This window comes from Odontesthes bonariensis, chromosome 20 (genome assembly GCF_027942865.1).
Source record: "Odontesthes bonariensis isolate fOdoBon6 chromosome 20, fOdoBon6.hap1, whole genome shotgun sequence".
NCBI classification, from domain to species: domain Eukaryota; kingdom Metazoa; phylum Chordata; class Actinopteri; order Atheriniformes; family Atherinopsidae; genus Odontesthes; species Odontesthes bonariensis.
In genome coordinates, this window is record NC_134525.1 from 29,047,021 (window position 1) to 29,069,546 (window position 22,526).

Here is a 22,526-nt window from a genome sequence, read left to right on the forward strand (position 1 = left end):
ATACTGGGAGGCAGACCCCTTTCGGACGTCAGCCATGGTGTCGATGTCGGATTTGAGGAGGAGATAAATGTTACTAGTAAGTAGCCAAATATCTTTTTTCTGTGTGTAGCACAGAGGCGGCGCTACAGGGTTGCTTGCAGTTGCTATAGCAACCCCAAGAAATTACTCAGCAACCCTAAAGCAACCCCAGACTTTTTGTCAAAACGACCTATTTAAAACAATAATCCACGCTTTGCTTGACATTTTAGTAAAACGGCATTGAACACGTCCAAATAAACCTCTGGCCGATTGGCATAAGAGACGGCATTTTCACAGCAATGAATGAGATGGACAGGTATGCCTGTCAGTGGTGCGTGTGTGCGTGTGTGCTTGCGTGCGCGGACTGGGGCTGTCCTGCCCCTTGGCCTTCTATGCAGTTTTTTTTTAAAGAAAAAAAAACAGAGCACCTCATTTTTTCATGTAACACAAAGCAAAGAAACAGCTCAGACATACTGCAACATTTGTTAAAACATCGTCCTATCGGATTAAATTGCTGTAACATGTAAACTCGGAAGAAATTTAATCTCTTTATTTGTGGCTCATGTATACAGTTCGGTCGAATTCTAATAAACCGATTACATGTAATCTCTTTAAACGAAACGTGTCCATATAAACGCACCTATAATAATGTAGCCGGGGCAGCACGCAGCCACTTAACATTTGGGGCTGCGCAAGCAAGCAGCCTCTAGGTGGCACAGACGGCAGTAGCATTAGTTTGAGATGTGTACTTTACCTGGGGTTAAAAAGTAATTATTTGGCATAAGTTTAATTTTCGGGACAAGTACAGCCAGATTCGGGATTCGGGACAAAAGCTTAGAATTCGGGACTGTCCCGAATTTTTCGGGACATCTGGTCACCCTACTCAGCAACGGCGTTTAAGCACTCTTTCACAACGATCACATCACTAAATGTTTTTTTATGTTGCCCCAAAATCCACGCTACTTTTAAGGAACATTCGTTTGCACGTTGCTGGGCTGTAAATGTATGTGTGATGAGTCGGGCAGACCTGTCATACTGTGCTTGCAGTTCGGTTATTTTGCGTGCCCTCAGCTCGGACTTCAGGGGATAACTTTGCTCAAAAGAGCTGTGCTTTATTTGATAGTGGCGCTTAACGTTGCCGCTTTTAATTAATGCCACGTTTTCGGAGCATATGAGGCACACTGGTTTTGAACTGTTTGCCGGAAGAATGAACATAAATTTCTCCGTCCAGTCATCTTTAAAACAACGATTTTCTTGGTCTACTTTCCGCCTTTTGGAGCAAGCCATGTTACCTCGGTAGTGTCTCTTAACGTAATTCTTCCTCTCTGCTTCTTGTTCTACTGTGATGCACTGGTTAAACTGACGATTTTATTGACTCAAATGAAGCTATTGTCGTATTAACTGGAGTAGCAGCGCCCGCTGTCAATTAGCCACGACCGTCCAAAATAATGCGTCATGAAAATGACTTAATCTCGTGAATTTACCATTGGTCACGGGTCCGGATAGAACCATTACTCGGTCCGGATCCGGACCAAGGTCCGTTATTTCGTGATGCCTGCTTTAGGAAGACACTATCTGGCTATACTGTACAGCTAAATGGCATTTTCTTGACTTCAGTGAGGAACTTTAGAGTTATTTTTGACCAGGATCTGTCTTTTGATTCACATTTGAAATTGATTTCTACTACTCCCTTCTTTCACCTTTGTAATATTGCCAAAATTAGGGGCATCCTGTCTCAGACTGATGCAGGAAAACTGGTCCATGCATTTGTTGCTTCAAGAGTGAATGATTGTACTTATTTATTATTGGGCTGTCAAAAAAGCTGATTCAAAATTTTCCGCTTAACCCCCTACAGTGGAGGCAGATGGCTCCCTTTACTGCAACTAGTTCTACTGGATGTTTCTTCCAGTTCCAAGGGAGTTTTTTCTTTCTGCTGTCACCTGTTGCATGCTCTGGATGGGGATTGAATTAAAGAGAAGTTTCAATGCAATCAGTTAGTTTCCTTAGCTAGGCAACGTTTTCTTTATCTGGCATTGTCTGAATTTGACTTATTTGGATTTTGATAAATCTGATTTCTTTGGATTATGATTTTGCTGCACGGTGGTGTGGTGGTTGGCACTGTTGCCTTACGACAAAAGGGCACCTGGTTCAAATCCCAGCTGGTGCCTTTCAGTGTGGAGTTTTGCATGTTCTCCCCGTACAAGCGTGGATTCTTTCTGGGTACTCCAGCTTCCTTCTGTCACGCCCATGGACTCGTTTTTAGTTTCATGTTTTAGGTCAAGTTTTTTGTTCTTAGTCCATGTTTAGTTTTTAGTTTTGCCATGTTTTAGTTTCCCTTCACTTACCAGTTCATTAGTTTGACTCACTTCACCTGTGTTTTTTCCCTCAGCTGCACTCACTCTCCAATCACTCTCACTCCCTATTTAAGTTCTCAGTCCTTCATGTTCTTTGCGAGATCATTGTCTACCTACCTGACCTGTTGCCACTCATGTCTTGCTACCCTGCCTTACCCTGCCTTACCCTGCCTTACCCTGCCTTACCCTGCCTTACCCTGCCTTACCCTGCCTTACCCTGCCTTACCCTGCCCGTTGTTTCCTATGTTCCACGTCATCTTTAAGTTAAGTATTTATTGCCATGCCAAGTTCTTTGTTTATTTTTTCCACAGTAGTTTTTTGAATTCGGCTCAGCTGCACTTTCTGTTGTTACTTTGTTTTTTGTTAATAAACCCAGTTTTCTTTTGAAAAAGTCCGCATCCGTGTCCTTCCATCCACCCCACCCTGACACCTTCTACCATCCATAAACATGTATATTACTAGAGCTGGGCAAAAAAACAATTACATCGAATAATTTGACTTTCCGATTTAGGACATTTTCTATTAAAAGAAAATTGGTTTTCTCTTTAACTTCCAATGCTGGTGCTCCCTCTGGGTTTTCATAGTTCATATTGATGATTAGTTTGCTAAATGGAGCATCCTAATCATCACCTGTTTAAGTTCTAACGGCTGAATATACCATCGGTTACACCATCCTCCTTGAATCTTGTTTTTTCTTCAAACCAGGACTAAGAGATCTGAACACATCACACCAGTTTTAAAATCTTTACACTGGCTTCCAGTCAGTCACAGAATAGATTTTAAAAGCCTGCTGATGGTTTACAAATCCCAGAATGGTTTAGGCCCAAAATACATCTGTGATATGTTCAGAGAATATAAACCTAGCAGAGCTCTTAGATCCAAGGACTCAAGTCAGCTTGTCCAGTCCAGAGTACAGTTTAAACATGGAGAAGCAGCATTTAGCTGTCATGCTGCAAAGAAGTGGAAGAAACTGCCAGTGGAGATGAAACTTTAACCAAATGTAGACATTTTTAAATCCAGGATAAAAACATTTCTTTTCTCACGTGTCTATGCATGTGTTACAAGCCTCAGGATGAGTTACCTGTTTTGTACTGTTTTGTACAGGAAAAGTACAGACAAGAGCCGACAGTTGTGCTTGTTCCACAGGCAGTCCTCTGTCTTTAATAACAGGCTTTTACATTTCTTTTTACAATATTAAATATCCACCAATACACAACTTCGCAAATTAGCAGACATATAACTGTTAGGTTATTGTAAACAACCCATATGCACTCAAACACATATTTTCCTCATGCTTGCTTCAACCAGCCTCGAAAGATATTACACCAGTGCTACAGCACTGTTTCTACAGTTTGCTTAACATAGCTTTCTTATTCTATTGTATGCCTGGACACTTTTACACACTTTTTACTTAATGATGCAGACTTCCCAGTAACAAACGTCGGGTCTTTTCACTATACAACAATATAAGATTTAATGTTTTTACCTTATCAACAACATACAATGAATTAACGATTTTATAATAAATCAAATTAATGAAATGAAATAGAAATGTGCAGGAGCTCTATGCAACCAAATGACAATATCGGCAGTACGGCCGCCATTTTGTTTTACTGTTTCCCTCGGTAAAGAAAATCCTAATGCTGTGTCCCTTAAAGTTCTCAACACCCTCTCTTGTATCTCAACTCTATTCTAACAACATCAAAAAGGCTTTGTAAGTCCTTCCGCATATATTGTGATAAATTAACACACATTAACAACCTGTTTTGTACAGAAAAGTACAGACAAGAGCCGTCAGTTGTGCTTGTTCCACAGGCAGTCCACTGTCTGAGAAACGGAAGCCTGACATAGCTTACTACTACTGGCGCTCAATTTCGGCGATTCTCCCCCTTGTGGTGGAGTTGGGAAACACACTCTACTAAAACCCATATAAAACACACATTTAAATCTGGCATTCACACATAGTACTTCAAACAACTCAAACAATTGTGACCAAACATTTGTGGGTGTTACTACGGTGACCGAGAAGGGCAAAACAAAATTACAAACTCTGAAACACTTTTACATTTTGGAAAACAAAATAACATTTCCCAAAACAAATTAACATTTCCCAAAACAAATTAACATTTCAGAAAACAAATTAACATTTCAGAAAACAAAATTACAAACTCTGAAACACTTTTACATTTTGGAAAACAAAATAACATTTCCCAAAACAAATTAACATTTCCCAAAACAAATTAACATTTCAGAAAACAAATTAACATTTCAGAAAACAAAATTACAAACTCTGAAACACTTTTACATTTTGGAAAACAAAATAACATTTCCCAAAACAAATTAACATTTCCCAAAACAAATTAACATTTCAGAAAACAAATTAACATTTCAGAAAACAAAATTACAAACTCTGAAACACTTTTACATTTTGGAAAACAAAATAACATTTCCCAAAACAAATTAACATTTCAGAAAACAAATTAACATTTCAGAAAAACAAATTTACATTTCGCAAAACACTTTTACAAGTTCCGAAACAAATTAACATTTCACAAAACACTTTTACAAAGTCGACAATATTACGGAAAGGGAGGTTCCAAACCTCCAAGCTCCGAGGTTGACCCGGAAGTTATAACGGAAGCCTTCGATTTGAATTCATAGTGATCCAAGATGAACAGCGATATAGCAGCGTTTCAAAACGCTGCTATATCAAATCAAAGGCTTCCGTTATAACTTCCGGGTCAACCTCGGAGCTTGGAGGTTTGGAACCTCCCTTTCCGTAATATTGTCGACTTTGTAAAAGTGTTTTGTGAAATGTTCATTTGTTTCGGAACATGTAAAAGTGTTTCAGAGTTTGTAATTTTGTTTTGCCCTTCTCGGCCACCGTATGTTACACACTCCCCAACAAAAAAAATAAAATGGCTCCTGACATTTTACTCCCTTTAATATATCACTCAATATCACTCAACTCTCAGTGCCATTCTTGCCCATTCTGAATCTCTTAGTAAGTGTAAATAGGCATGTTATAACATACTGGCCATGTGTATGTTGGTGGCAAAGTACAATGATGGAGTGTGATGTGCCATTGGAACAGAGTAAGGTGTCGAAGTGTATGGTTGCATGTTCCAAAGTGTCCTGTGTGGCGCCTCATAAACCCCTACACTGTTGACCGATGGTTGCACATGAAGCGAAGGCTGGCCTAAAGCGTTGTAGGTGAACAATGCTGCGAGTCGCCTCTCTCTAGTGGACCTTCTGAGCGTCTGTCTGTCTACATTTGGATGAGGGGCCAAGCCTGGTCCAACATGAGTCTCTTCTGAAACGGGCTTCCCAGTTTCACTTTCACTCTCCATGGCTGGTGTGTGACTGACCCCTGACTCCATATCACTGACATTTTCCTCCTCTTCACCATAACAATCAGGTTCCATGCTTTGTTCGTCAGACCTCTCTTGTTCAGGTTCTCCCTGTCCCTGTGAGTTTTACAGGTGTCTCCTTTGTGTGTCTTAACTGTCTTTCCTTTTCAGGTTTTCCAAAACTGTCTATGTGACTGGATTCAACAGGAGCAGAATTCCTCAGTGGAACACAGGTAGGTTCGCTGATAGGTATCACATTCTTTCTGTTTCCCGTTCTCAGATTGTATCTTAGTTCGTAGTAAGGCGAATCGTCATCCTCACCAGAACTGGTTTCACTGTTCGGTTGCAGTTCTGTCTCTCCTACAGTTTTTTCCTTTTTGTCTTCTCTGGGGTTGTCCTTGCTTTCTCGCCTGTAACCGGCAGATCAACAGGTAAGTCATTGACAAGATGCAATAGGTTACGGTGCAGGACACGTGACTTCTTCCCGTCCCCCTCTGAGATGACCTTGTAGACTGGACTGTCTCTGATTTGTTCTTTCACGACATACACAGCATTTTCCCAATATGCCCTCAATTTACCAGGACCACCTCTTTCGCTCAGGTTTCGTACCAGCACCCGGTCTCCAGGTTGCAACACCACTCCTCTTGTGTGCACGTCATACTACTTTTTGCCACGTGCACTCGAGTTTTTGCTGTTCTCTGAGGCTATCCGGTATGCCTCGGTCATCCGCTCCGCCCACTTCTCAGCATAACTCCTTGCTGTCTGTGGTTCCGTGTCTGTGGTCAGCCTGAGCAACAGGTCTATGGGCAAACATGGGTGTCGGCCGAAAAGTAGGACGAAAGGCGAATACCCAGTTGATTCATGACGCGTACAATTGTATGCATGTACAATCTGGGGAAGGTAATCTTTCCACCATTCCTTTTCCTTGTCACCCAGGGTCCGCAGCATTTGTAATGCAGTTACGTTAAATCGCTCAGCTGGGTTGCCCTGGGGGTGATAGGGGGACGTGCGTGAGTGTCCCACTCCACTCATTTGTTGCAGAGTTCGAAAGAGCTCGTTTTCGAACTCGCGCCCCTGATCATGATGCAGCTTTGAGGGATAGCCGAACCTGGGGATATAGTCACTGAAAATCTTCTCCGCTGCTGTTCTGCCAGACTTATTGCGGGTCGGGTAGGCCTGTGCATATCTAGTAAAGTGGTCTACGACAACCAAAATGTATTGGTAGCCTCCTTTGCTAGGTTCTAGATGTAGAAAGTCAATGGAAACAAGCTCCATTGGTGAGCTTGTGCTGATGCTGGATATTGGGGCTCTTATGTGAGTCACTGGCTTCTTCCGCCTTATACATGCACACTGTCTGGTAACATAAGCTTCATTTCAAGCTTCATTTTCTCGCCTCATGTATGGCCAGTAGAACCTTTGCCTTGCCAAGTTGAGGACCCTTTCAGTCCCGACATGACCCATGTCATCGTGTAAGTGTTTAAGGACGAGTGGTTTAAAGCTAGAAGGTAAGACAAGCTGACGTCTCTCTGCGGTCTTACGATACAGGACCCCGTCCTCAATGTGCAGCCTTGTCCATTCATGCATCATTTTTCTGCCTGTGCCTGTCACATCACACTTCATGTCATCTGTGAGAGTTTGGCTAGAGTCTTTCATTTTCACCGGGTCTGCCCTTTGGACCTTTTGCAGTTCAGCAAGGTCAATGGGTTGTAAAGGTTCTCTACTGCTTAATTCAGCCTGCTCACTTTGTGACAGAGCCAGGGCAGCAACCCAGGCAATGTCCCCATCCTTGTCTGCCCTACAGCCTTCCCATGTGGCAGTGACGGTCTCCCTAGGCAGCTCTTCTGTACACTCTGAGACAAACGTGTTAATGTCGAGTGGGCACCATGACAGGGTGTCAACATTTGCGTCAACATTTACTTGGCCGGGTCGGTAGCGTATGTCAAACCTAAAATCGGACAGTTCACCCACCCACCGAAAGCCCACAGCATTCAACTTGGCAGTACGCATTACTATATACGTTAAGGGATTATTGTCTGTGAAGATGGTAAAATGTGGGGCTTAGAATAAGTAATCCCTGAATTTCTCGCAGACGGCCCACTTGAAAGCGAGAAACTCAAGTTTTCCTGAGTGGAGCTTGTAGTTCCTCTCTGCAGATGTGAGGGTCCTCGAGCCGTATGCGATCACTCGGAGCTTACCTCCCTGGTGCTGGTAAAGAACTGCTCCTAGTCCTTTATCAGAGGCATCCGTGTGGAGCACGAATGGCAGCTCGAAGTCAGGATAAGCGAGAACCGGGGGGTTCGCCAGCATATTCATTAGCTTGCTCAGCGTCTCTTGGTGTGTCTCAGTCCAGTGAACTGTGGTCTTGGATGGTAACTGGATACCCTTTCCCTTCTGTCTCCCACCCCTTCCCTGAGACTGCTCTGGGCTCTTCTGCTGCTGCAGAAGCTCATAGATGGGTTTTGCTAGCCTCGAAAAATCTTGAATATACGAGCGATAGTAGCTCAAAAAGCCAACAATCCTCCTTACCTCTCCGACAGTAGCAGGTTTTTCCTTCCTAAGTGCATACACTGCCACCAGGTCATTAGGATCAATGCGCACGCCCTCGGCTGAGACCAGACGACCTACATATCGGATCTCTCGTCTGAACAGGTCACATTTTGTGGGCCTGAGTTAGACCACGTGGTCCTGCAGGGCTCTCAGGACCTTTCTCAACCCTTCCACATGCTCTTCGAATGTGTGAGCATAACACAGAATGTCATCCAAATATGGAATGCAACACTCATCTCGAAGGGGGGGAGAGCATTTCTTCCATGCTGCGTTGGAATGCAGCAGGTGCGTTTGTCAGCCCGAAAGGTATACGCACCGACTCATAAAGACCCCAGGAGGTAATGAATGCAGTCAGGTGACGTGACCCCTCTGCTATGAACCCCTGGTGGTACGCCTTCCCTTGGTCTAGAATGGAAAACCAACTGTACCCACCCAGAGTGTCTGTGAGATCTTGGGGTGGTGGTCTGGGACTGTTCACTGGTTCAAGAGCCGGTAATCGATACAGAGTCTGAGCGTTCCGTCTTTCTTACGCACGCAGACGACAGGTGCCGAGTAAGGGGATTTAGACTTCACAATCCACCCTCTTGCCAGAAGGTCCTCAATATACTCCTTTACCTCCTTGTAAAGGGGTTTTGGGATGGAGGTATATGATTTCTGGACAGGCGTGTTGTCATTGAGTGTGATAGACATTTCCAAACCTTTTATACAACCCATGTCATTGTCATTTTGTGCAAATGCTCCTGACTCCTGTCGCAACATTTCCTTCACCATTTTCTGCTGTTCCTTACTTAAGTGGCTAATGTCAACTGGTGGGTCCCATTTTTCCACCACATCGCCTCTCTCGTCACTGTTGTCCAGCTGAGCTCGGGGGGGCCCATCACCATCAGCTACCTGAGTGACACTTGGTGTGTCTGGGTCTAGCTCATCAGTTTTCAGCACTTTCACGACTGACTCAATGCTCCCTAGTGTAGTTTTACTGGGCAGGGTCACATCATGTTTTGTGTGGTTGCCGACGGGGACTCGCACATAGGGAACCTGTGCCTGGCAAACCTCTACGAGGCTGTCACCAACATCAAGCTGTTGCAGCTGAGGGTTGATCTCACTGGGTTCAAAGAGCATGAGTGGTTTTGATATGTCAAACGTGGATGGTACTTTACACTTAATGTGCCTGACCTGACCAGCTGGAATAACCACATCATGCGGTCCCACCTTCAACACACCCTGACTGAGGTCATCCTCATTGGTGAGTTTTGTCTGGATGAGGTTGACTAGTGCAGTGGCTTTGTCCTCCTGCAGGTTCATCGCAGTACGAATGAGGCTCACAAGGGTGGGGATGAGATCAGCATCGTCCTCGGGTCCCAGGATTAGTTGCTCGACCACGTTGAAACCAATGAGGGGGTGGTCCAAGGACATGCTACTCACCAGGAAGGGCACTTTTATTACCATGTCTGGGTCGCTGCTGTTTGGGAGGCTCACTATCGCTCCCACCCACCCATCATATGGCAAGACGGTACCATTGGCAGCCAGCTCGTTGAGATCTTTCCGGCCTATCAGTTCAGCCAATGGGCGCAGCTTGTGGTCAGGGAGGTAGGTCTTTACCCACTGAGGATCGAGGATGCTCACTTGGGCACCGGTGTCCATTAGACAGTCCATCTTATAACTGTTAATGTAACATTCAATCTTACATTTCCTTCCCACTAACCGAGCCACTTTTACCTGCGTTTCAGCTTCTTGGTTTGTGAGTGGACAAGTGACACAGTTAGTTTGTACATCGGTCTGGCTTCCCAGTTGTAACCCTACCTTTGTGGTGCACTGCCACTCGTTATTGCTTAGTGCATGTACATCAGCTGAGGGTTGGCTAGAGTTCTTTGCTTGCCACCTCTTAACCCTCTAACCGCCAAAGTCGCAGAATTGCGACATGACGTCAGCATAAACAAAACAGTCTGTAGATAAACTAAACGGGCTGTAAGGTGTTCAGTCCTCCTACCACTAGTTGGCAAACATGTTACCCTTTCAAACAAGACCAAGCTCACGTCATTTTGTAGTTCAGTGTTTTTATAAGGCAGTACAAAAAAGCCGCGCGAGCTCAGACGGAAGCAGTTATTCAGAGCTTTTCTGTAGAGACGTGCGAGTCGAATTTTTATTTTCAGCGAACTATTAGTGAGTTTTTAACACCATGGCTTGTAAGAAGTTGAACCGTGAGGAAGTATTGAGCATGCTATTTGCCGATTCCGACTCCGAAGGAGAGTTTTTACCTCGTGAGGAGGAGGATCGGACAAGCACTCATGCTTCCCACCGTGAAACTTCCGAAGGCAATGGTGCCGGCATGCGAAGCGAGGCTGTTCTCCAAGCACACACACACACTCCAACTCATTCGGTGCCGTTATCCAACCTCAATGGAGTGGGTGGTAGTGGGGAACGCGGTCGCAGTGTCCGTAGAGGTGTTGGTCGAGGAATCAGGGGTGGGAGAAGTGGGTCTGGTATCTTTAGCATGCGCTCTCTCCATCCAGCCCCCGGTGCCGCGGCGCGCCTATCCGCCAGCGCAATGATCCTGACATTTTACCACTTGTTTTATTATTGTATTCCTCATTCCTGATCATTATGAATAAGGTTGAACAGGTTAAAAAAAAAAAAAAATCAATTCAATGTCTTCCACTTCTTGCATGTGTTTTCCTACCCTATGGTAGCCTAATGATGACAGTATTTTACCACTTTCTCCTGTTTTATTGTTGGTTTCCTCCTTATGAATGATGGTAAAAGACAGAAAAATGAAAATAAGTTCAAACATCAAGTCAATATCCACCATTTCCTGAAAAATTATAGGCAATTTTTCGCATGTGTTTTCCTACTATATGGTAATGATGATATAGTAATATTTTACTACATTATTCTGTTTTATTGTTGCTTTCCTGTTCCCTGATCATTATAGATGATGATAAATAGACAAAAAGAAAAAAAAAGTTTTAAAAAAACAAGTTCATAATCACTCAATTCCAATATTTCCTGAACATAATGAGATTCAAAATGGCTGCCACCTGATGACGTCATAATATGCAAATTAGATCAATAATTTCATACCCCACATAAACTATGGATCATGGGCAACATTTTTCTAATGTACAGTAGGTATCTATCTTTAACCCCCTTTCAGCCACCAGCTTTTGAAATATTAATGTCAAAATCCAGTATTTTCAAAAAACAATCTTGGCGCCTAAAGGGTTAAGACATCCCGCTGCTCTGTGGCCCTCATCTCCACAAATGAAACAGTGTTTACATGAATCTGTGCCCTTTTCAACACACTTAGGACAACCGTATCTTTTTGCTGTCTGTCTGTGTTTTGGTTGGGTGTGGCCACACTGACAGTGTTGTTCTGTTGTCATAGTAGCTGTCAGAGCTTCCACCATTCTGGTTAGAGCATCAACCTTTGAGCTCACTTCTATCTCTTTATTTTTATTCTTTGCCTTGAGGTCTGGTGGTTTTTCAGGTTTTTTTTATCAGTTTCAAGTTGAGCACTGTGGGCATGTGTTACCTTTTGGTGAGAAGAATATCCAAGCCTTCGCTGTCACTCTCTCTCCTCACTGGATACTTTATTCACCTGTCGTATCAGCGCTTCATCCGATACTGAGCAGTCAGAGAGAAGCGGCTTGAGTTCATTACGAATGTCACTGTACTTGGGGAGGAGACCCTGGTGAATAGTGCGTAGAAACTAGTGGTGGGCATAGATTAATTTTTTTAATTTAGATTAATCTCATTGAAATCTTGAAATTAATCTAGATTAAAATGGCTCATTCAAAAAATGCGTGCTACCCAAGTAATGACTAAAAATCAGTCTTTGAGATAGGGTTTCTTAATACAGGGGGTGCATTAAACCAGGGGCTCATTTCCTGTTCCCAAAACCCATCACTGATTGCTTGAGAAAGCTGTTCTACTTTGATATTTGGTGAAGAAAAAAAAACATGCTCAATAAAATGTACTTGTGTTAAACGGTTTATTCAGTTAAACATGAAAATTAGTACGGTAAGCCTACAAGGTTTACATCAGTAGCTTTTTGTTAATCAGTCCAAGCGCTACTTTTCCTTCTTCCACCAGTCACTTAGGCAGACCAGCTTATTCACATGCATGGCTCCAGCAGATTCTCTAGCTTCGCCAACTTCTCATATTCAGCACTTGTTGGGAGGGCCAGATGGTGCTGCTGTTGAGATAGCGTTGTGTGCAGTGCGTCTCTGTTGCGCCTCACGCGCTTGATCATCTCGAGGGTGGAATTCCACCGTGTTGGAACATCTTGCACGAGCGGCTCCTGAACTTGCCCAAGGGAGGTTTGGTGGACTTTCAGCTTGTCTGCGTTGGCCGGACTGTGTTTGAAATGTCCCACCATTTTACGACACTTGGCAAGTGCAGCATCAAAACCCCCTTCTCGCAGTGACATTACAATCGCTCTCTGTACAACATGTGCAACACACGGCAGATGCTCGAAGGGCAGTATCCTCCCTGCGGCCACCATATTAGGAGCGCTGTCTGTTCCAACAGAGCAGATTTTGTCAACTATCCCCCACAGATTAGCGACCTCCATAAACTGCCTACCACAGGCTTCTGCAAAGTGGCGTTCTTCTGTTTTCATCACACCTAACGGCAGACAAAGTACATCGGCCTACACGCGAGCTAAAATATCAAGGTAAAAGTCATCACAGTTTGCTTACCTATTTTGACCCAGTTCCCAACCCAACTTTGAGAATAGATTAACAGCGATATTTTTTATATCGCCCGATAAGACTCAAATTATCGCAGCACGTTAACGCCGATAACGGCCCACCACTAGTAGAAACACATTCTGAACTGTACGGAACTCATATTCAATGTCCATGTTGTCTTGTGTGGAAGAAAACATGACTTTCTGTTTCAGTCCTATCATCCTGTATAGAAACTGTTGGGGGCTCATGTTGCCTTGTGCTCATTAACTCCTGAAATAACTCACTTCCACCCGTTTCATTCAGGTGTGAACGCATGAAGCTTCTTAGTTCACTGAGGGTTAAGTCATCCTTGTTAATCAGCATGTCCTTTAACTGACCTGGTTTGATGATGCGTAGGACACCTTGGATGATTTCACTCTCTTTGCAATCAGTCCTTCATCAATCTGCTTACACAGTCCATGGTAGCTGATGTCTGATGTATTGTCCACGACCTGACCCCCATGAACTTATGGCGCTTTTCCACTACCTCTACACGGCTCGGTTTGGTTGTGTTTCCATTACACTTCGTGCCTTCTCGACGTGGGCGGGGTCGTCATAACACGGCTGCGCGTGTTGCTGCTCACCCTGTGGCTTTTTGTCGCACAGAAGGCAAGAAAAGAGAGCCAGAGAAGACTCCTGGCCGCCAGACAAAACAGTATTGAAAAGTACCGGAGAGTTTTGTTACGAGCTTCAAAAAGACGACGTTTGGAGGTAAGCTAACAGTTGCTAACGCTAGCTTTTATTATCCACGTTATGGCGCTTCCAGTGACGACACTTATCGCCCAATCAGTGGAAGGCAGTCAGCTGACGTCACGTTTTAGTAACGCTTCGGCCCGCTTGGAACCAGGGCTGAGGTAGTACGAAAAATCGTGCCGGTTGCAGGTACGGCGTGCTAGTGGAAACATGCAATAGCGCGCCGAGTCGAAGCGAGCAGGTGGAAAAGCGCCATTAGAATTCTCTGCGCTGCAGAAACGTCAAGTCTCTTACAGAAACCATGTTATCAGGTTTGATGTTTGCTGAATCTGTTGTCGGGTAGCTATTGGTTCGACTTTCTGCTCTCGAATGTTGCTGTTGTGTGGCAATGGAGGTAGGTGCATGTTGGACGGGTGCTTTCTTAAACTCAGTTAACTTTTAACTCATTGGCTGCCAGCCATTTTCAGTTCAGAGACACCCATACTGCCAAGTGTTTTACAGTATTTTGACTGATTTTCCAAGACCCACAGAAAAGTGTGTCTTATGACTATGTACACACCGAAATTACCAAACGAAAAAGTAGACTCTCTTCTTTCATCAGGAAAAAAAAGTTTGTTTCTACCATTTTCAGTCCTTTAGTAATAGACAGTACAACATATGTTGGTTTCACCAAAAACAGCTGTTTGACCCAAAAAACGGAGAAAACACGCTTTTTATTTTTTTGTGCAAAGTGGCACTGCTGCCACCTTGCGGGTAATTTTGCCAGTATATTCTCTGTTTAGTGTTTACAAGCCTAAGATTTAGTGACAAACTCCGCTAGATTGTCCCCCAGCCCGCTCCGTTAAAAAACGCAATTGACGTCTATAGACGTCTTTGGCAGTCAGCGTTTTTTTTTTTAAATTGACGTCTATAGACGTCAATGGCACCGAAAGAGTTAACTCTGGTCCTCTAATTCAAGCAGTGTTTTACAAGTCAAATAAGTGCATATATACTCAACACAACTCTCCTCATCCCCCTGGATGGCACTTCCAGGATCCAGATCAGGTACTGGTGTGATGTTTCTGACAACTTGAAAAAGTTCCTCGGTTGTCAGTGTGTGAAGACTTTTCTTTATCTTCCACGCTAGTTCTTTCCTTTTACCGTCCTCCATGTCGTATTTCTCTGCTAGCAACGTCTCACAGTCCAATCACCTCGAGCAAACAGTGCTGCACTCCTCCAGCTGGGGTCCCCCTCAAACTCTGTGGTTCCGTAGCTGCCTCAGTCACACATCTGCCGCTCCACCATGCCGGTCCTGTGATGTCTGCCTTGGATTCGTAGATTAATGGATCAACATCGCCTCGCATATGACGCTGATCCCAGCGGTGCCTCCAAAATTATGTTACAGACCTCAGGATGAGTTACCTGTTTTGTACTGTTTTGTACAGGAAAAGTACAGACAAGAGCCATCAGTTGTGCTTGTTCCACAGGCAGTCCTCTGTCTTTAATAACAGGCTTTTACATTTCTTTTTACAATATAAAACATCCACCAATACACAACTTTGCAAATTAACAGACATATAACTGTTAGGTTATTGTAAACAACCCATGTGCACTCAAACACATATTTTCCTCATGCTGCTTAAACCAGCCTCGAAAGATATTACACCAGTGCTACAGCACTGTTTCTACAGTTTTCTTAACATGGCTTTCTTATTCTATTGTATGCCTGGACACTTTTACACACTTTTTACTTAATGATGCAGACTTCCCAGTAACAAACGTCAGTCTTTTCACGATACAACGATATAAGATTTAATGTTTTTACCTTATCAACAACATACAATGAATTAACGATTTTATAATAAATCAAATTAATGAAATAGAAACGTGAAGGAGCTCTATGCAACCAAATGACAATATCGGCAGTACGGCCGCCATTTTGTTTTACTGTTTCCCTCGGTAAAGAAAATCCTAATGCTGTGTCCCTTAAAGTTCTCAACACCCTATCTTGTATCTCAACTCTATTCTAACAACATCAAAAAGGCTTTGTAAGTCCTTCTGCATATATTGTAATAAATTAACACACATTACCAACCTGTTTTGTACAGGAAAAGTACAGACAAGAGCCGTCAGTTGCAAGTACCCCTGACTGCAGACCGCAGATCGGGGCGGAGATCAACGTTGAGGGGGCGCAGCTCAACGACTCCTTTGCGGGCGCCATCTGGTGGCGGAGACCATGCAGCACGTTCACAAACAGCAAGCAGCACCGAGTTGCCTAAAATAAGGAATCAATTATAGCTATATATATATATCAGCCGCGGCTATTCAGAGACAACAGGGGAAGCCGGGCAGCCTCTCCCATTCTCTGGCGAAATTGCTACATCTTCAATGTTAAATTGACGATAAAACAGTTATTCACAAAACACAAGATATGTCCAATACTGCATTTACTTTCATAACTACAACATGTTGTCCTGTAGCTTAATGAAGTGATTTGTTCTGAAATCGCCACCGTTCACTGAGAAAATAATGTTATGAAGCCGCCACTCAACAGCCAGGCTTCCGAGCCGAGGACGCCCGGCTTCAGGAGGGGGCGGGAGAGTCAAGTTTTTTTCTACAATTCTAGGTCATCATTGGCTAAATCGACAAAAACTCATCACTTCCGGAAGCCCGGCGTCTCTGGGGGTAGATTAGACGTGGGTGTGTCAATATGAGGGGCTGTGTCGTGATGATTGGAGTTAGTGTTTGTCCATCATGAGAGATTCTGTGGCAGCCGAATTTTTAAGCGGGGAGAAGCACGCTGGAACTTCAGTCCCAAAGCGGATACGAAAGAGACTGGTTGTCTGTGAAAGTGCTGTCGAAGTTTCACTCATTTCCCATGGTTTCCATTTCCATCCTCACACACATACACTTTTGTAAATATTACACTGTAAATAAGAAACACATACTTGTTGTTTAGAAGTTTTGTCAATCATATTCCTGTTGTGCATTTGTTTGTCGTGTTAGCTAGTAGTTTTGTCACAATGCTCGCAGCTAAGCAGTTAGCAACACCAAATGTAGTTGACATGCTTTTAGCCAAGCGTAATATGGGCTTCCCCTGTTTTAAAAATCAGCATATTTATATATATATATATATATATATATATATAAAACAATTATAATAATATATATTAGATATATAATTATATATATGAAACAATTATATATATTAGATAGATAATTATATATATATAAGCACACAGTTTGACCAATCAACTATCTGCAGACTGAGATCAGCTGATTATCTGAGTCAAGACTGTCATACTGTTGCCTGTTTGGGACGAAAACCTGCAGCTGGTGATAGCAATTGAATCATTTTGAACCATTGTGTCATAAAGTGGTTCACTACTCGAAGCTTCATTCAATTCCCTTGGGTTACATCTACTGGCAGTAGCAATTGTTGCACCAAATGAAGTAAATATGATACATCTCTTCTGTATATAATAACACAATAATTTAAAAACAATGTGATAATTTTTGGTTTGTCATTCATATTTTCTTTGGGAGTGTGCTTGGTGTAATAAAGAGGGTGCTTGTGTTACTTCACGTGTTTTTATTCAAGAAAAGTAGTTTTTGCGCAATAGAAGGGCTTAAACGGTTTCTTTTTTTTTGAGACAATTTCTCCAGCGAGTTTGAAGCATGCTTCGAAGCTTCGGTGTTGGAGGTAACATCACCACCTGCAGCCACATGGCCCTTTGTAGAACAGATTGGACATGCCTGCTTTCTCTGGAGAAGACAAACTAGCACAAAACAAAGGGGAATGCAGAATACATATATGCGTTTAAGGAGGTGGGGAACAGGTGGAAACAATCAGGGCAGGGAAGACAATTAGACCAGCAGGGGAACACAAGAGGAAGAAGAAAGTCACCTGAAACAAGAGGAGAGATAAATGTAAAAATAAAATAGGAATCCACAAGACAACATACAAAAAATAAACATGACTGGATTCCATGAACATGACATTGATAAAAGGAAAAAGATTCATACCTGTGAAAAAATACTTTTAATTAAAATGTGTAATATGTGTGACGCACCTCTGCATTTCACTGAGGAATGGTCTTTAATGTGGTTGTCCATTGCTGGTTTTGCAGCCTTGTATCTGCAGAAGGGACAGTAAAATAGTCCACTGTTGGTGCTTCTCGTCACCGTTGGTTTGTCACCATCTAACAGAATACTAATGTGTCTCAGAGGGGGAAAGAATACACAAAAAAGTAATCATTAGAAATCCACAAGACCACAAATATTAAATCATTTTCTCATTTTTCAAAAACAAATTTGGATTCATGTCATGTCACGGATGCTGAAGAGCATGGATGAAGAACAGGTAACTGTCTGCTAACATGAGGAGGACTGTCAAAATTAGATTTATGCTCATTTTTACCCAATCGGTCACATGACCTGGAAGCTATTGTGGTAAAATGCTAATATTTATTTTGAAAAAAAACGAGTGTAGGGGCATAGTACTATAACTTGTTTTATGAGACACACATCTCTCTTTCTTTTTTTAAATAAAAAATTGACAGTTCTCGTTTATTTTTGAAAACCGGAAGTCACCACATGCTGTTGAACGTTAGCGCTGAGTTTCTCAGTCGTCTCCGTGGTGTAAGATAGTAACTAAGATAATAACTAAGAACACAGTGTATCGTCACAGAGAGCATAGCATATTTTAAAATGAAAAAAATGTTACTTCCTTCGTTGTCTGTCACAAATATTGCAAAATAGCACATTAAAAAAGAAAAACCTTGCTTACTTCCATTTTGCAAACTGCATCTATGCATCTACTGCATCTATCTATGCACTTCATAGATATCTATGCTCTTCTTGTCATGCCCATGGACTTGTGTTTTTTAATATCATGTTTTAAGTTACGTTTTTGTGTTCAGTTCATGTCTTGGTTTTTAGTTTTGCCATGGTTTTTCCCTTCACTTCCCTCACCCAGGTAATTAGTTTATTCCCCTCACCTGTCCATTGTCTCCAGCTGCACTCACTCTCCAATCACTCCCAGCCCTCTATTTAGTCTCTTGTCTCCCCTGTCTGTTTGTTGGTTCCTTGTTTGTGTCTGACCCTTCATGCCATGCTACAAACTATCTTTGACCAAGTTAAGTATTTATTAATCTTTGCCTTGTTAAGTCCTTGTTTTGTTTTTCCAGTATTTTCCCCAGTTGAGTTTTTTTTTAATCCGGCTAAGCCGCGCTTTGTGTTGTTACTTTGTTTTTTGTTAATAAATCACCCTTCTTCTTGTGAAAAGTCCGCATCCGTGTCCTCCCTACACCACATCCTGACACTTCTTCACGAATCTACTTCTTCTCCTCTACACATTCTTCTTCTGCGGTTCAATGTTGTGGCGGTTCTGTGCCACCGTGGGTTGTCTCAGACAGTAATGAGCCTTTCTTGGCAGTTTAATTCTTTTATTGAACACACTTCTTTGTGGAGTCTCCCTGCTCCAGTCCGACTCCACCTGCGTGCTCGTGTGTCCTTCCTCCTCCCCAGGTCCAGCACGCTACTGTTTTTAAAAGGGGAGAGTGATTAGACAAATGGTTTCTGGTGTACTAATCACTCACCTGATGCTGCTTCCCTGAGCCCCTTCCACACCTCTCTCCTGCAGCTGATGCACCACGCCCCCTCCACAAATGTGTTGTTCTATGTTGAGCACCGCCCCCTCAACGTTGATCTCCGCCCCGATCTGCGGTCTGCAGTCAGGGGCTACTCGTCAGTTGTGCTTGTTCCACCGTCAGTCCTCTACGGTGGCCGACACGTGCAAACGCGCTGCAAACGGCAAAACAAATCCAACAGTAAAACGCTGCAAGAGAAAAATGCGGCAATCATAAAAAGGCCCGGAGCACACGCGCTGCAAACCCCAAAACACATGCAAGAGAGAAACACTGCAAACATCAAAACACATGCAAGAGAAAAATGCGCTGCAAACTTCAAAACACAACGGAAGTTCGCCAGGCCACTAGGGGGTCTCGACCTATCCATATTAATGAAAGAGAAGAAAGTCAAAAGGTACGTTGTCATTTATGTCTTTTTTTTTTTAAACACTTGACCGTAATCTTTTACCTTATTATAGTGACATAACTCCGCTGCTCTTCTATAATAAAGTAAAATATTACGGCCAAGTGTTTAAAAAAGAAATAAATGACAACGTACCTTTTGACTTTCTTCTCTTTCATTAATATGGTAGATCTCCCATAGTCGATCCCCTATCCCACTGGTCGAGACCCCCTAGTGGCCTGGCGAACTTCCGTTGTGTTTTGAAGTTTGCAGCGCATTTTTCTCTTGCATGTGTTTTGATGTTTGCAGCATTTCTCTCTTGCAGGTGTTTTGATGTTTGCAGCGTTTCTCTCTTGCATGTGTTTTGAAGTTTGCAGCGTTTCTCTCTTGCATGTGTTTTGGGTTTGCAGTGCGTGTGCTCCGGTCGTTTTTATGATTGCCGCATTTTTCTCTTGCAGCGTTTTACTGTTGGATTTGTGTCGCCGTTTGCAGCGCGTTTGCACGTGTCGGCCACCGTAGTCCTCTGTCTGAGAAACGGAAGCCTGACGTAGCTTACTACTACTGGCGCTCAATTTTGGCGATTCTCCCCCTTGTGGTGGAGTTGGGAAACACACTCTACTAAAACCCATATAAAACACACATTTAAATCTGGCATTCACACACAGTACTTCAAACAACTCAAACAATTGTGACCAAACATTTGTGGGTGTCACATGAAATCTGCACAGTATCTTTTAACTTATCAAGACTGTTGCTTGTTTTTAAAAAAAATATTTTTTTGGGCTTTTTATGCCTTTAATCGATAGACAGTTGGAGAGAGACAGGAAGCAGAGAGATGGGGAAGACACGCAGCAAAGGGCCGTCCGTTGCAGGACTCGAACCGGGGCCAGCTGCAGCGAGGACTGTAGTCTCTATACATGGGGCGGCTGCTTAACCCACTATGCCACCGACCGCCCCCAGACTGTTGCTTGTTTTTAATAATTTTAATTCATTTTAATTACCTTATTTGTTTCTTTATGTTATTTGATGTATTTTTAATGCTTCTACCACTCCCCGCTGAAATGCTTTTATTTTATGTAAAAATGTTTATGTGAATTTATGAAATTTATTCAAAGGTAACCTTAAAGGAGCTGAAGAGCTCCACACCAGATATTTGAGTATTTGTCCATAGAACTGTTTTAAGCCACATACTCCACAAAACAGGGTTTCAGGGAACAGGCTGGAACCTGCAACATCAGGCTAGGACTGAGGCAAAAAGAGAAACACAAGTTAAGGAAAACCATGGCATATGAATAAAGACAGCAGTGTAATGATTGGTGGTAGCATCATCATTAAAGAAAAAGTTCAGGGCATAGGAAGTAATACAGTAAACCTTGTTGTGAATGTCAAGTGATTACTGTGGCTATCATCTCCATTATAACCTTATACTGGTCATCCTGCAATGGCTTGTCCTCAAGGATGAGGTTTAATAGCTACGAAATTTGATAGTCTAGAAAACATTACATTACTTTTTAAGGACAATTCTCTATAGTATGAATCAAGTCATTTTTGAAAGAGTATTTTGGTAATTTTGGTTTTGGTCATGTTTAGGGCAAGCCATGATCGAGTGATCGAGTGATGATCGAAGGATGATGGTGATGTGCATGTGTGTGTGTTTCTATATTCCTGCAGGTGCGTGCCAGTGCCATTGCCCAAGATGCAGACCAGAACTATGACTATGCCAGTAACAGCGCTGTACTGCATCTGGAGCCAGGAGATGAGATCTACATTAAATTAGATGGTGGGAAAGCTCATGGAGGCAACAACAACAAGTACAGCACCTTCTCTGGATTTATCATCTATGCTGATTAGACAATTGCTGCAATTACAATATTTGTTCTCCTTGCTATTTCAGGCCTGGCAATCCAGTCTTTTAAACTTGTGTGAACTAACTGATACAAACCTGCATATTAGTTTATTTTCTCTATTATTGTTACTAGGAAAGTATTGTGAAAAATAGTAATATTAGTAAAATGGCTGGCAATTAACAAACAATATTCTTTGACAAAATAAGAAAAATAAGAGAGAGTACTATACAACAGCTGGTGAGTAACTTTAAATACTACAACTAAAGCAGGTAAAGCCCATTTTACACATTTGTGGAGTTTAAAAAAACAAACAAATGTACTCAATGATGAAGTCCAGTGCCGAAAACACAAACTCAGAAACGATTACTTCAGCACAAAAGCATTTCTTGATTTATATTAAGCCTGTATTAGGAGATCATATATTTGTAAAATATTGTTTGAACAAATTACTTGAATTGATTCCCATGCTGATTTTGTTCTTATCCTAGGTGCCATTCAAGGAAATTATTATGATGGATCTAGTGTAATTGTTGTTAATTTAGTAAACAAAGTCAAAAGGTTACAAATCTGTTTGGAAATCTACTGGAGTCAGTACAAATCATAATATTCATTCATTATTACCAGATCAATGCAGCTCCTCTTTTTCAGAAGTAATCCAGCTTTAGGACAAACAGGAACTACAAGAAGCCAAGACAGGAGGACTTTTTAACGTGCAATTTTTTTGTCATCTTTTGTCTCCAAGCAAGATTTTTGTTTTCTGCATTTCTATTTGGCCTTTGTGGCATATATATATCCTTAAAAAAGAAGAAATAAAGAATCTTAATTACACTTTTAATTAAAAGTAACACCGGAGAATTTGGCGACCCACTGTGTTAGTCCTGCAATTGTACATGCACACACATAAATGCACACACATAAACAGGCAACTCAAGCACATTGAGTTGCCTGTGGTATGAAATGCGCCATATAAATAAAGAT

At 42.4% G+C, this 22,526-nt stretch overlaps 1 protein-coding gene across 1 annotated transcript in view; it reads left to right on the forward strand.

The window, feature by feature from the left end:
- The window catches only part of c1ql3a (complement component 1, q subcomponent-like 3a), a 45,860-nt gene extending 24,308 nt beyond the window's left edge, over positions 1-21,552 (forward strand). The window contains exon 2 of the mRNA XM_075452236.1: positions 21,373-21,552. Within this exon, the coding sequence (XP_075308351.1) occupies positions 21,373-21,552 (180 nt within the window). The remainder of the gene's footprint in view (positions 1-21,372) is intronic.
- Positions 21,553-22,526: the final 974 nt, after the last annotated feature.